The 16137-nt window shown below is 41.8% G+C and overlaps 1 protein-coding gene across 1 annotated transcript in view; it reads right to left on the bottom strand.

The window, feature by feature from the left end:
- Window positions 1-17: 17 nt before the first annotated feature.
- Window positions 18-16137, bottom strand: part of BNIP3 (BCL2 interacting protein 3) — a 38593-nt gene continuing 22473 nt past the window's right edge. The window contains exons 4-6 of the mRNA XM_033471777.2: window positions 3443-3516; window positions 2159-2314; window positions 18-1956 (exon numbers count right to left, since the gene is read on the bottom strand). Coding sequence (XP_033327668.1) covers window positions 1905-1956; window positions 2159-2314; window positions 3443-3516 — 282 coding nt within the window. The 3' untranslated portion in view covers window positions 18-1904. The remainder of the gene's footprint in view (window positions 1957-2158; window positions 2315-3442; window positions 3517-16137) is intronic.

Below are 16137 nucleotides of genomic sequence, written 5' to 3'. Positions count from 1 at the left end.
AAATAAAAGACCCGATGTAATATATAGAATTATTATTGAAAATATAAAAACTTGCGTGGCTAATTCCTAATTACATCGAATACGCACTGTTTCATAATATACAGCATCTTACACTGAATACACGGTACAGATATTATATTCGTCGTCAGTGAAAAACCTCGGTAATCTTAGTAAAGCGATTGCGATCGCTGTCGAGTTGCTTCTTTATGTTTATCTTTTGTAGTTCTTTATTTTACCATAGTTCAATACCAGCCACACATTGTGCTATCGAAAGATAAGCGCGACTCGTAAGTATATCGCGGGAGAATTGTAAGCGACGCAAGTAACTGACAGGTCTCTCAAATTAAAGAAGGATCGATGAATCGACTCGAGCTTTCACGCCGAAATTGCGAGCCTGTGTTCTCTTTCGTCAAAGCTTTCATGCGTCCATGTGTCCCAGACGATACAAAACCATGTTTGTATAAAATAGCTGTTGCATATTCCAAGTGCATTGTCGATTATCGTCTACACCTCTGGCAGAAAGTACTCGATCGATTATGCCAAGAAATATCATTCGGATATTTTACGTACAAAATGCAATGAGATCAATCGTTTACAAACATAACGTTAAATTATGTTCGCTATTTTGTAAGCAACAGCGTGAGAACGTTTTTTCTTTTTTTATCTTTACAGAACAATGTCACTTTATTAATATATTTGTTTAAAATATCATTGCATATTTTCTGCCGAGGGTAGTACTTAATGAATATATACGGTTAGAAACACGCCAATCAACGTAAACGTATATATTTGAATACACCAATTCTGAATTTCTAACAAATCGACAAAATAAAACAGAATCGTAATGTTTCTTATACGTCCTCGACAATCGTAAAATCGCAAACACAGAAAAGGAAAAGAATCAAAAACATTAATGAACGAGATAACAAAGTAATTGTTAACGCGGACATACATTGTAAATCATTTTTCAACAAACTCTCGCCTTATTGTACTTGTATATTACGAACAGATTTGAATTATTATTCCTTCGAAAGAGGATATCATAAGCTCCATTGTCTCTCTACAACGTGTATCACACTCGAACAAAATTTGCCTACTCGTGCCCGCATTGAATGTCGATTTCAATGCAGTCGAATGTCCCTCGCAATCTTTCTTTCCTAAGCAATATCTTCTCCGTTTAATCTGCTCCTATCATTATACTCCGCCATAATGATACCACTCATCCCCTCTATAGACCACGCTCATAAACATTCTATATCTGTTCACAACGTTTCCCTTTTCGTGTAACAATTAATAATTAATTATAGATAAATACTATCCAAGCTATACCTATAGACTATCGCAGATAGAAACGCATTTAGAAACGGTATAAAATGGACATGTTCCTTGTTGTATCAACAACGCGCTAGACTATAATAATAAATCGTATTAATCTTGTGTATGTTCGTGTACGTGTCTCTGTATATGTCCTGTATGGTTTTCAAGTTTCTTCCCTCTTCTCGTTCTAAGCATATGCAAATTGCGTACACGGCTTACAGAATAATAAAGAATGTGTGCCATAGGCGCACGCCGTAGCTTTAAGTTTTGTCTGTCGGGCAGGAAAGGGTTAAGATGGATAGTGCTAATATTAAAAACCGGGGAGGAGGAGGCTAATCGAAATTGGGTCTCTCTCTCTCTCTCTCTCTCTCTCTCTCTGTTTCTCTTGATTGTTGTCGGTTTTACTGTTTTTTTTATCTGCTTTTTTTTTTAATGTAATGCTTCATATTTTAGGCTCGATAGACCCTCTTCGCTCTTCAGTCTTCTATCTTTTGCAACACGTTTATGGACCAACTCATCGCTCCGTTCCGTTACAAACACAAGCGCAGCAATCCTGACACGTCCGCGGTCCTGACTGGGGAGCTCCTTCACTCAATGGTCAAGCTGGACGTTATCGATCCTCGCCTGGTCAACCAAACTCTACAAAACGACACGGTCTTTAGTATACTCGCTCGTGACCCTCTCATTCATTCAGCTTCAAATTTTCTTTAACTATTACAGAACTTTATTGATACGTGAGTTGTTTAGCTGTGTTTTCGAAAGAAAATGGTTGGAAGAGAAGCCATTCTCGAATAAGAATCCAATGGAATCCATGATTCTACGAAGTTATAAAACTGCTTACCCCAAGCCAGCGCCGACCAACACGGACAAGATGTTTGTTATGAAAAGTGTATACAGGACCTCCTTGGAAAACAGGCCAATTTTGCCGACTTTTGTAGTGCGGATGCTATAGGATTTCCTCTTGTTCGTTCCAAGAGGGTGCTTAAATTTCCAATCTCTAAAATAGGACAGCCATTGAGTAAAGTTTCCTCGAAACATCAAGAAAGATATTATTGAAAAAGTATTATAAAGTGAAATGGAACTTAGTCGAAAGTTACCAAATGAAAATTACAGGTTTATACAGTGTTAGGGAACTTTGGAGAAGGCTATGGAGTAGATTATAGTTGAAAGTAGACTAGAAACTAGGAAATTGGGACAAGGAATTCTCACGCGTACATTATGCTTTTACGTCGAGCTACGAAGTTAGTAAACTATGAAACAGACCGCGGTATAAACTAAACTAGAACATGGAAAAATTCTTAAACTAATATTATTATTTCAAAGTGCAGACCGCCACGGAGAATGTATATACACCTAACTTTATACAGCTGTTTCAAGAATTCTTGATTCAACAACTGAATGATTTTTCTCCGAACTGTCTTTACTTCTACAAAAATGTGTACAGCAACTGTATACACGAAAACGTCAATGCACGAATACACAGTCATCATTTAGGTACTATTGCAAACACCAAGTTTTCTGTACTAGGTCAAATAGAAATTTATTGATTCTGTCACCAAGCTTATCGTACTCCAAATAAAATAGAAGCCTCGTTCAACATTGCTATGTATCATTTAGCAATGGGTTCTATCGATCATGAACGTCGAATAATTGCGTAGTGCATACAATCCGCGACCTCCTTATCGCTGCAAATAGAACTATCTGCGTGACGATTATTGCAAGGAGAACTGTGCAAGGATGATGCATAGTAACGAATTTAGGAAAGAGGGCGGCTGGACGGATGGTGAATCACTTAAATCAAAATACAGAGAAGTATCTCGGTTATTTATAGTTGAACCAAAAACGTATCTGAAGACAAAACAACAATTCTTCTTGTGCAAAACAAATCCTCCAAAAATTGATTGAAAAGATTATTCTAACAGAGAAACAAAACGCTTTGACAATCTAGAAAAATAATTTGACAAACTGACTACTGAGAAAGAGATCTGTTCGTGTAGACGAATGTGTCTCTGAAAATAGCGTTACTTTGTTCCCTTGTTCTTCGCGCGACCATAAATAACTGAGACATTTAGGTAATCCATTTAAACGGTGCTGCTTGCACGGGCGTGCAGAATAATTTGCATACTTCGGGGGCGCTTGGTCCGGACGCGAACTCCACTCGTAGATCCAGTCGGTGTTCTTATCCAAAAGCTCTGGTTCCTGCAACAAAGAAACGCACAGAGTTAAAAAAGAAAAAAGAGTCCGAACGAAACGAAACGAAATACAATTCGAACGGGACCCGCCGGCTCGCGTAAGCCGCTCGCGAATCGGATTCGCGAGCGTTTAAATCGCGAAGCGGATCACGTGTCGCCCAGTGAAACAGAAGATGCACGCGTGTCTGAATTGAATTGAAAGTCGGCGGGATCGGTTTACCGGTTTTGTGCGTGTAACACAAAGCTCGCGCCGGGTTTTTCTGCCGGGCCGACGCCACGGGAAACTGACGCGATGCAGATCGGTTTCCTGTCGCCCGGAAGAATTCGATAGTGATCGCGAATCGGCCGCGGTTTGTTGCGTAACAGGATCGCGATCTATACAGCCTTTGTCAGAGATTGTTTCGGCGGCGAAGACAATGGTCCAGTCCAGCGCTAACCGATTATACCAATTCCTTTTTCTGTTCTCAATTGCGAAACGAGACTCGAGCGAAACAGCTCTTAACCCTTTCGCTACGGCGGGCCTCGCCGCGGAGTCCCTCGTGTAGAACGGAGCACCCTGCCGAAAGCAGGAACATTAAGCGCGCGCAGTCTTCAGCATTCGGGGCCAAGTCTTTTGCTTCAAAAACGACGTTGTGACACTGCTTTTAGAAGCAAAATGATTTCCGTTCATAACAATTCGTTCATAATTTTCCATGAACGTATTTTTAATTCAACAACACAATTAATATTTTTACATCGCACAACAAAATAATAACTATAATCATAACATATTATTGAGCAATAATTTTTTAATAATCATATTCTGTATGAAACTTCTCAAAACACGGATACACACATAATCCAACATTGCAGTTCTCACATTGGTATCGCGTTTGGACTGCTTTTGTCGTTCTTTGCGCATACCACACATTTTCTTAGTGGATTTTTTCTTCTCGTTTTGTTATTTACGTAAATTGATGGAAAGTGCCTTGCAGTAAGACGCGTTGGATTAATATGACCAGATTTATTACAATTGATCGTAGTTTTTGGTAGATGATAGCGTCTCGAACAGAGGAAAGCGAGGCGATAGCCCTTGTTTTAACTTTTGGCTCCATTGTTGTGACCGGTGACTATAGTCACCCGTCGTGTATAGGTGGCATCTTGTGGCCGGTGACTATAGTCACCCATCGTATGCGGTTGTCGTTTTGTGGCGGGTGACTATAGTCACCCGTAGTAGCGAAAGGGTTAAATTAGATTGAACAAAGACCCGTGTGTAACAAGAGATGGATTTATAATATATCATCAAGTCCAACAATAATTAGTAGTTCGATAACTCTGTCAAAGCTATCTCGTCCATTCACACGTTCATTTTGTTCCGTATCTCGCGCGACAGTTGACACTGTGAATAATATCGTACTTTTCAATTGTTTTGCAGTTGTGACGTTGCTGCAACGAAGACAATTGTTTTCATCGTTATCTCGTTCTGTGTAAAAAAAAAAAGAAAAAATAAGAAGTCGATTGTGTTCGACGAAATAAACATGATCGCAGACGCGGCAACTCGTGGCCGTGCTTCTTATCTATGAATGACTATACCGGGGAAGCCGCGGCGACGACGGCGGCGAGAGAGCCGTCCAAGGATAACTTCTATTGGCCACCGGCCAATCGCGGGAGGCGATTGCAATCATGCTATCGTCTCTTGTACGCGCGTCGCAAATCAACTACGCCTCGTTTGTTTGTAAACAATCCTCGGGGTCGCGGACACGCCTAAATTTAAACTTCGCGCGTCGTGTCGCGCGGCCCTTCACGATTTTAACCGACGATTCCTCGCCCGTTCACGCGAGACTCACGTTTTATCAAGCGTACAAAGAACAACGCGGATCCATTGTTCGTCCACCTGAGGTATAGTGGACATATATATCGTATGAATTTACATCGACGAAACGAATCTTTAATTCAACGGTCGCGGCGATACGTCGCGAAGCATAATTTCAGAACGAGTAAACAAATATGCGGTAATTTCAGCTTGTTTGAACTGCAAATCGCCGTCAATTAAAGTGATTTAGGAGCTACTTTGGCGGCTCGAGATTTTTCAACGGGGTCTAGAGTTGTTTCTCGGTTATTTTTAGCAGGTTCACCGCGATCGGACTCCCAACGCTCGGGTGGCTTATCACTATCGTCGCCGCGATAACGGGCGCGAATTATCGACCGCGGCGCAAACCAAAAATTCTAATTCCGTCCGTAAACACTGTGCGCCCGGCAGCGGATTTTTCTTTGTTTGGACAGATTAGTCAGTGTGAACGCGTTCGCAGCGATACCGGAGACCCCAACGGCCAGATTTTTATATTCGTTTTAATACCGCTGATAGCTCCCCGCTCGTTATTATTGCCACGCGTGGCTTTGTTTTCGAACGTTCGCTTCCAGTCCGATTATTCATAACGAAACGGTGGCACGGTCGTTCGCACGTGTCCCAAACGAATTTTCAGCGCACCGAATGCATTATTTTCTAGGTCGAGTATGCAACACTCGAGCCCACTGACGCCGGCGATAGTGCACACACGTCGAGTCGTAAATAATCTGTACGGTTCGCGGTTTTCCGCCTCGATTTCCCGCTATCTTTCGTATTATTTAAACAGTTCGGCGAAGAAACCGAGATTTCTAGCTTTTACTAATAAACATAACTCTCGTACTATATCGCAGGAAAGCATCGTTCGCAACGTGCACAATCTGCAAGACGAGTGCACTAAGAAAAGCTAATATTTTGCATCGCAGCCGCGCCGCTCTTGCGATTTCTCTTTGTTTACATGCTGAAATTTTTGCTGCACAGAATCATGAGCATTGATTGAAAGAAAGAAATTCGTAGATCGTCCACGCAATTCGTCCGCAAACTGCCGATGATTTTCGTGCGTTCAAGATTTTAGCTGCGTCGACCAATTTCGCGACGGATTTCATCGATCACGCGTTCAAAAATTTATGAAATTTACGTTATACGTTTCACCGGCAAGTTCGAGTTAAAATCGTGGAACGAGTACGTTTCCGGTGACACGCAAAATCGACCTTTCTCTCACAGATCTGAGAGATCAACGGCGTGATTCTCACTTATACGCGAATCTCCGGCAAAGGAAACGAAGCCAACGTTCCAGAAGAACGGTGCGCAGCGGTGCAAATATTATTGCAGCTTTAATCTTTATCGTATCAACTTTAATCGTCACCATCACGCTTGTTCGCGGTGTTTGCTCGAAAATTGTCGGGTTAACTGATCAAGATTTCTTCTGTCCGTCGTCGTTTCGCAACGATTCGTTCAAATTTCGTCTCGTCAAGGTTCGAGATAATCCCGCCGGGAGCCGAACGAAACTAGTTTTCGCGTACATATTTGCAAATCGTTAAAGCCATTCCGTGACGTTTTCCCTCGTCGCGATTCCGTTCGCGAAGACCGGGGCGCATCTGCATAGACATCTGCACAGAGCCAGCTTGCACGTTGCGTCGCGTCAACACGTTGACTGCCACGCGTATTTACAACAAAATCTCCTACAGGCCACCCGTGCCGCTATAGGAAGCGTGCGCTGTTAATTCATATCTGTTTCTGTTCCTGCATGAACAGTTGGAATCTTTGCCGAGTACCGAATGGTATAACTTAAAATCTCTGCCCTTATTTTTTTTCAATAATGAAAAGAGATCGGATTGCCCGGAGGGAGAAGCATAAATAAAATTACATCGTCAGGTTCTGATTTGGATACTGATAAATACAATCTTAGTGATAATGAATGTTATGAAGATACTATTGACGAGATTTTACGAGAATTGGTCATGGAAGAAGAAAGAAATGTTGATGATACTGAGGAAGCTACAGTTCAAATAAAAGATACGAAATGGACCGATCAGAGGCACGAGCATATCTGAAAAAACAAACAACTTTTTGTCCAAGCTGTCCTGATCAACCTCAACTTTGCAGAGAATGTTTTAATGTTATACACTGCGAATAATTTTTTTAATAAACCATTTTTATAAGAATTCAATAGTTTCATTACCTCCTGTAGAATATTTGTCGAAATATTTTCGGAAATCCTTTGTAAGTAGTCAAATCAGCGTCACCCGAATTACGGGTGACGTGGCCTGATGAGAACTTTTGCTGTCACCCGAATACGGATGACGCGGCAGTCAACGTGTTAAAGGACCAGCGAGAACCGCGGCAACGATGCAACCCCGAATGGCTGCAACAATGCCAGGGATCCGCGGGATTATTTGCAGACCGCCGTTACATGCTTGTTAACCACGGTCCAATTTATTCAAATCGTTTGCCAAGCTCGTCAACCGAGGAGTCGCTGCATTTCTCGAAATAGTGGCCGGTCGGGACTCTCGAGCAACGCGCGCGCTCCCGCTGCTCTAAATTGCTCGGAACAGCTTCTGCGCGCTTTTCGCGCGGCGCCAAAAAAATCATTGCACGTGTATCGGTCGCTGCGACGCTTCATGCTTCGTTTCGTGTTTACGCGTATCGTGTTGACCTGCTACTCCTCGAAATAGCAGGTGCTGCAGAGGTCTTCGGGCAGCGCGTAATAAGAGCTTATTATGGATTAGCACCGGCTCGAAACAGCTTCTGCGTATTTTTCAGCGACGCCAAAAAAATCGCGGCGCACTGTGACGCTTCGAACTCTAACGAGCGTGTGTGTCTCTATGTTTATTATATCGATCACCTGTTTCTGTCCGTCTGCGGCGTAGTATTACAGTAATGTCTCTCTAATCGACGCTCGGATTAGCCACAAAAATGGACAATTTAGGAAGAGGAGATACGATTATTCGAGCCTTGCGGTTCATTTTTATAGTTACAAATTGTCGACGACTGTAAGAACGAGCTGCAGGGCTCGAATAATTGAGCCGTTTATTTTGAAAGTGGCATAAGTCACTTTGTTTTGAAGTCGATATATTGAAGGTTTGCGTTTTAACACGTTTCAAAATATGGATACTAACTTTCGAGACGATTTACTTGTATTTGTTATCTCAGGATACTGATATTTTTCCCGGTATAAATAATTTCGTATAAACATTAAAAAATCACCACTTTTCATTACGGGAAAGTGACTTAAGCCACTTTCAAAATAAATAGTTTAGAAAAATGACTGATATATATTAATTTTGTCCGACGTATTTTACTGAAGTGATGTTTTGAAAGGACATTGATTTACTAAAATTGTTGAATAAATTACATACATAATAATAATTTATACCATGAACATATTTAATATAAAGGTTTGATATAAGTATTTTTTATTTTAATATTCATAAAATACAAAAATAATTAGTACATTTTGAAACATAAGTATAAGCAATTTATATGAAAATACATCAGTTCAATTTAATTTTCGTCATCAATAGGAGTGATTAAGTCCTCGGAGATCGTGTTTTTTTTCAATTTTTTAAAATAACTGTGGTATATTGGGGGTATATAATTAAGCAAGTCCATCATGTCTTTGTATTTTGTTGAAGAAACAGGACGAGATCCAGCGTATAACGGATCCATTTCTATTTGTGAATAACGCCTTTTTGGTAACAAATCCAAAGTTAGAAATTCATCTTTTTCATCTGAAGTTAGTTTATAAAACATTTTATAGCCATCTGCTGGCGGGTCTGGAGGTAGTCGCCACATCACTATAATATAATTTACAAAACTGCACTATTCCTTCGCACTTATAAAAATATGTCCAGTGTGATCACAACTTTTTTAAAAATACTGAAAATAATTCAAAACAATACTTCACACACACTTATCACACGTTTCTATTTCTTTTACACTAAGCCCCGCAATTAATTTCCTGAGTACAGCGACTTACGCCACTTTCAAAATAAACATGTTTGTCATACCGTTAATTAGTAAAACTTCTCTCGAACAAATCTCAATAGTTCTCAACTTGTTGATTGCAAATTTTTTTTTAATGAAAAGATACCGTTCAATTGTAATTAGTGTTACCATTAACTCGATTTTTTTGAAAAAGTGACTTATGCCACTTTCAAGATAAACGGCTCAATTGTATCTCCTTTTCCCAAATTGTCCATTTTTGTGCACAATCTGAGCGTCAGTTAGGGAGACATTACTGTAGCACCGCGATTTTCAGCGGCGTTTCCAATCGAGGACCGCATTCGGCCGGAAGACATCGTCCGCCGAGAGACGCCGGAAACGTAGGAAACGCTTCCGCTTGACTCACCCCTTTCAGTTTCGACCGGTCAACTCCGATTACGTATGCGGGAATGCGGCGAAGGATCGATTTTCGAGGATATCTTTCGACAAGCTCTGTCCCGCGACTGGCCTGAATACCGAACAATGCCCACGTGCCTGAATAATCAATTATAAATTGCATGCGGTCTGTAATAACAACGCCCACGCGCGCCCGTACTCCTCGCTCCATTATTCGTCAATTAAGTGCGCGCGGTTTTGTTCGATTTCTGGCTCGACAGATTCATCGAAGAGATCCGAACGGTTCTGGCCGGTAACGAGTGCGCGCCGTGAAAATGATCAGGCCCTCGTTAGCAGACAGAAGTGCAGCGAGTCACTGCAGAGAGTGACGCACCGCGCGTTTAAAAAATCGGGAGACAATCATCGCCGAGAGCGAGCCACTCGAGGGCATCCATTAGCCTCGAATTATCAGGCTTTGTTTAATCTCGTCCCATCGAGAGATAGACATCGAGAAGACTCATTTAGAAAGCCCGGGTAAACTCGGGTTTTCAACCGTGTCGCGTCGCGTCGCACCGACTCGATCCGATCTGCGATACGTAGAGTCGTCGGTTGCTCGCTGGAAAAAGCCTTTTAAGGTCGTTTCGCGTCGGTAGGCCCAGTTAGGCGCATCGCGACGCGTCCGACGAGACCTTGGCTCTTCCGACGAGCATCCAAGAACGTTGCACTCGGTTGGCGCGAACGCGCCAAATCGCGTAGCCAAAGCCGATTGCACTGATCGAATCCAATCACAGGATCATCGATATTGCTGATACAATATTTTATATATTATATTCTGATGCGAAATGATTACACGATATTTATTGTTTAAAGCTGATTTATCGAGTTATATATGAACCGTTCTGCTCTATTACCTTCTTCCATCTTTCGGGAAGCCTCGTTATGCCGTCTTTCCAAAATTGTTGAGGCTTATTTGCAAAATATTGTTCAAGGTGCGTTTTTATTTCGCTTACGAATTTAAACCGTTTTTCACGGAGAGAATTTTTTAACGAGAAGAGCAAGTAATAAACGAGATGGAGCAATGTCTGGAGAGTACGGAGGATGAGGTAGAACGTTCCAATCGAACTGCAATCATTTTTGTCTTACGAACAACGCAACACGCGGTTTTGCGTTGTCGCGATGAAAACCGACGCCGCGTCGGTTCGCCAATTCTGGCCGTTTTTCTGCTATGGTGGCTTTCAATTCATCGAGTTGATTACAATATTTAGCCGAATTGGTCGTTTCACCTTGAGGAAGGAGCTCGTAGTAGACTACGCCTTTCCAGTCCCACCAAACGCACGAAAGAACTTTCTCCAGATGAAGTCCTGACTTCGCAACAATTGAGGGACTATTTCCTTTTGACCAAGTTCGTTTTCGATGCACATTTTGGTATAAAATCCAAGTCTCGTCTCCAGTGACAAGCCTCTTTAGGAAAGGATTTCTTCCATGTCGTTGGAGAAGCAAATCGCACGTAGAGACGCGGTTCATAAGGCTGGTGTCAACACCTATCGACGGTGTGGAACTTCGAAGCGATTCACATATCTCATCTTGATTAAATGCTTATGTACCGTTGTCCCGGGTATGTTAGTGGCATCCGCTATCTCGCGCACACTATATCGCGAATTTTCAGCGAGCATATCTTTGACAAGGTCCGCATCCGTCGTTGTTGGATGGCCGCTGCGGTCTTCGTCTTTCAATTCAAAATTGCCAGCTCTAAATCTCTCAAATCAATTGCGGACTGTCCTAATAGTCGTAGAACCATCACTGTAAACGGTACAAATCTCGTTTGCAGTGTCCTTTGCCCTATCACTTTTTTTAAAGCAATAAAGCATAACATGCCGCAAATGCTTATTTTGGCTATCCATATCGAACGGCGCAGAAAAAATTTGATAAGGAACTTTGTCACCAACGACACATACTCTAAAAGAGCTCTGGGACGACTGCAACCGATACCCTAAACAGCCAAGAGATAAGCCTACGTGTTTATATAAACACAGCCAGTTAAAGTCATTCGTAGCGCGGCAGGGAAAGAACTTATGGGACACCCTAATAGTTGTAAAACGCTCTCGAGGAGGATTTGCAAAAAGACACTCGAGGAGGAAAACGCCGGTCTTATCTGTCGCGGCGGGGACTCGTTATCGAGGTAACGAGTTTATCGATTACCGGTCGCGACCTCTTATTCTCGCGCAAGCAACCAAATACTTTTTCCGTGAACTGATTTCGATATCCGTTTCCAAATCGAGCCTGCTCGCTGGGTCCACGGATTCTTCTTTTACGGTGGTCTTCCCACCCGCAGCAGCAATAAAACGATCCACGCGACGGTTTTATTTCTCCGCCCGGTGGAAAAAGAACGATAAATCGTCGCGACACACCGACTTGGAGATCTCTAGGAGAGCCGATTTAGAATCGAATGAACGTAAGCTGTAGCTTTCCGTGAACTTCGAATGAGGAAACCACATGGGAAAATTCCTGGCCAAATGGTGGGGGCAGACCCGAACTGTGCATTGGAAATTTCGAACTCTTATCAGACACGGCTTTCTACGAATCGTTAAGGATTCGATAATTGCGAAACGAAGAATTTGAAGCGGCATAACGAAGACATCGGTAAGATCTGCTGCAATTTTTATAATCTGCTTGGAAACTCGAGATGATTCTTAACAGGTTAAGCGCCAATTTATTCGAATGTTTCGATGATTATTCGACTATTCTTTTCGTTCGGAACGCGTAAATCATCGGTGACTGATGATATATACGATTTAAAAAAATGATATTCTTCTGTATAGATAAATTTTTAAATAGTTAGCAAATCATTAAAAAATGTATCTGGATATTACTTGTTAAACAGAATTTCAACGAGTATCATTAAAACACGGTGATTCGTCGGTTTTCCAAAATGTTATAACACGGGTTATAACAGGTTATAACAATTAAGCTTGGCGCTTAACCCCTTAGCCGTACTATTTTCTTCATAATTACAATGATCAAAAGTTTTTCGATTGTAATAACTTCAAAGAAGAAAGATCATTTGTACTTATTGTTATTATACTGATGACGAGAAATCAGAAAAAAATCCTGAATAAAAATTCAGACTAAAAAGAACAGAATAGCATTCATACTTAACAGGCTATTAATAAAAATTTCCATTATGTGTCAGACTCGTCAAAGTATGGCAAGGGGTTAACACGTTAAAAGGGAACAGAGCGTCGGGTCGGAGAAAAGGTCGGGCGACCAAAAACAATGGCCCCTTTCATTTCTTCGAGATCCTAGCTAACAATACGACTCTTGGACTTCACCCGACGAAACGATTTATTCAAAAACGCGAGCAAAATTGGTTCGAGCGTCGAGTGCCGAGTGGGCGAAGAAACCATCCGGATCTCGAAAAAAATGATGGAAGAACGATGACGTCTGGAAGAATCGATCCAGCTTCAGCGAATCGTGCCAGTCACTTTCCTACCGGTGGCAGAAACGTCTGAAGCATAAAAAGAAGTCATCGACAAGAGCCGATCGACGGAAATCAGGTCACGCACGTCCTGCCCTCGGCGAATTGATTCGATACCGTGAGTGGTCAGACCCCTGGACAATGCCGGATTGGCCAACGCGATACTAAACCGGGGTGTTGTTGCTCTTTCGTCATTCTAGCCTCCTTTCCACGATTCTGTAAGCCGGGATCGGGTCAAACTGATCGAACTCCGTTCCATTTTGCGACAATAATGCATTTATTCTGACTCATCATGATGACGTTCCCGAAAGCTTGGTGTCGTCGACAGTGCAACCGCGGCGCGCTAATACATTCGCTAAATCAGTTTTTACAACGGCATTTCGCAATAAACATAAATAAATAGAGCGCGGAGTTAACGAATTCGTGACGGGAGAGCTTCTTGCTGCATGCACGTATTCAAATTATGATCACTTTGCCCCGTTGAGTGACGCGGTTATTTTCTTAGATTTCAAAATTAATTTTGAATCGATTATCTATCGGGTGGTGTTGCAAAACTAATTTCGGTTCGTTTGTAAAGTATCTATTTGAAATGTCGAAATTACTTCTGCAACAGTATACTTTCTTAATTTCATTAGAATCGGTGAAACGTACGACCGTTAAAAAAGCAATTGACGCCACAGAGCTCTTAACTTTTTAATGCGAAAATTCCATTGTGAATAAAATCCTTTAATTTCATAAAATGTTTAAGCTCGTTGTCGCGGCAGTCGAAGAAATTTAGCAATTCGACGAAAGCGACCAGTCATTCGGTTGTGCGCAGCCGGTGGTCCAGTTGTCCTCGGCCAATCGGAGAACGAGAAATCCCATGGCAGAATCACGAGCGCCTTGAAAAGCGTCGTTTATGCGAACCGGTTCACGGAAACGCGACTCCTCGCTCGGATTACGCGGAAGTGGAACGCGTTACGTGCAGCACGTCGCGTAACAGGCAAAAGAGAAATTTTTATCGAGCGGTCTCTGCTCTCCCTGTGTATACAGGAAAACACAGGCCGCACTTTCTACGCATTAGAGTGCTCTGTAAACTCGGTGTATTTCTAGCCGAGGGACAGACAACAATACCTAGGAACTTCAATTAACTGCGAGCCACCGGTCCGAGGCCGCTGAATACAGTAAGTTCTCCCCAATTTTCCTTCAGCTTTTAAACAAAAACGGATAATTTCAACGATAATTATTTTAATATTACTATTAGATAATTATTCGAGCCTCGCACCTCGTTTTTATAATTGTTGACAATTAGCAACTATAAAAATGAATCGCGAGGCTCCAATAAATCGTACCTCTTCTTTCCACATTGTCCACTTTCGTTTACGAGCTGAAGGACAATTGAGGAGAATTTACTGTATTGATGAACAGTCGACTAATGTCACACGAAATTATGTAATTTTTCACATCAATGCGCAAAATCCACAGTCTGATAATAAGGCAGTGATTTAATAACAAGACAGTCTATTTCAGGTAATGAAATAAGTAATCAGTAATAAACGATAGTTGGGCATACGCTGCAATGCAGTTTGAACAATCTAGCTCGTGAAGCGGCAGGTAGGCATTAGTTGAGCTGTTTATTTTGAAAGTGGCATAAGTCACTTTACCGTAATGAAAAGTGGTGATTTTTTAATGTTTATACGAAATTATTTATACTGAGAAAAATATCAGTATCCCGAGATAACAAATACAAGTAAATCTTCTCGAAAGTTAGCATCCATGTTTTTAAACGTGTTAAAACGCAAACCCTTAAATATATCGACTTAAAAACAAAGTGACTTATGCCACTTTCAAAATAAACGGCTCATTTTCTATCCTTAATACTGCCGGTCCCATGCGCCGACGCTGTCCAAACGATAGGTTCGCTCTGTCAGTTGCTGGAAACTGACACCGCCCCCCCAAAAAAAAGTACATTGTCAGTCCAAGAGGACTGGCGCCGCCCAAACAGAAAGTACAATATCAGTCCAAGAGGACTGACACCGCCCAAACGGAAAATTCATTGTCGGCCCCAGGTAGGGCTGACGTCGTGCTTAACGTGTTGTAAAACGGTAGGAAGCGATTAACACTCGTTGTACCAGGCCTGGACCTTTTTGGACCCAGGCTCGAAGCCACGCCTTGACCATTTGACACTTGACGTCGTCCTCCATTTGTATTATGTTAGAGCGACAATGAATTTCGCATGCTTTTGTTGATATTGTTTAATTATATTAGTACAACTCTGCTCAGAAATTTAAAAACGAAAGTACGGTAAGATAATAATAACATAATAAGATAATAAGATATTATATATATATAATATCTAATATATCTAATAATAATATATATAATCTATCTAATAATAATATATCTATCTATCTAATAATATATCTAATATAAATATATATATAAGATAATAATAATAATAACAACAACGATGTCAACAACAAAATTTGAGTTCAAAATGTTTATATATGCGTAACGTCATTGTTTCATTCGAATCCGCCGGCCCTGCGACGTTCAAATGACAAATAGTTAATACAACAATTGCCAATGCAAAAGTTTCTACCGAGTCAAAAGTTTCTACTTCGAACAGCGCCAGCGATTTTTGCCCGTCGATTGCCCGTTTCTCTGGCAACGTTGAGCAAACGGAGAATGAAAACGTGAAGCGCCAATCTCGAGGCCAGTGAGATCCTTCAACGTACGAGCCTCCTAACGAGCGGCTCGCAGTTCGACGTAAGCCGCGCTCAACCCAATTTTATAATAAGTCGGCTGCATCTAGCGTGTGTACGGCGGAAGCTTCGTTTACCTCCGCCGACCCCCGGCGCATTGAACGGGAGCGCGCCGGGTCTTGCACTTAGATCCCATTGCATCCATTGCACCGAGCCGATATCCTATTAGCTCTAGATTGCTAGCTTGTGGGTTCGCCAGCCAAGTCGATAGCCGAGCGTATAGTTTCCAACTACGCCCGGTTCAAAAACCTTGGCAAAGTTGCCGGT

This window comes from Megalopta genalis, chromosome 15 (genome assembly GCF_051020955.1).
Source record: "Megalopta genalis isolate 19385.01 chromosome 15, iyMegGena1_principal, whole genome shotgun sequence".
Lineage (NCBI taxonomy): Eukaryota > Metazoa > Arthropoda > Insecta > Hymenoptera > Halictidae > Megalopta > Megalopta genalis.
The sequence above is the reverse complement of the archived record's forward strand: the minus strand, read 5'-3'. Positions and strand labels throughout refer to the sequence as shown.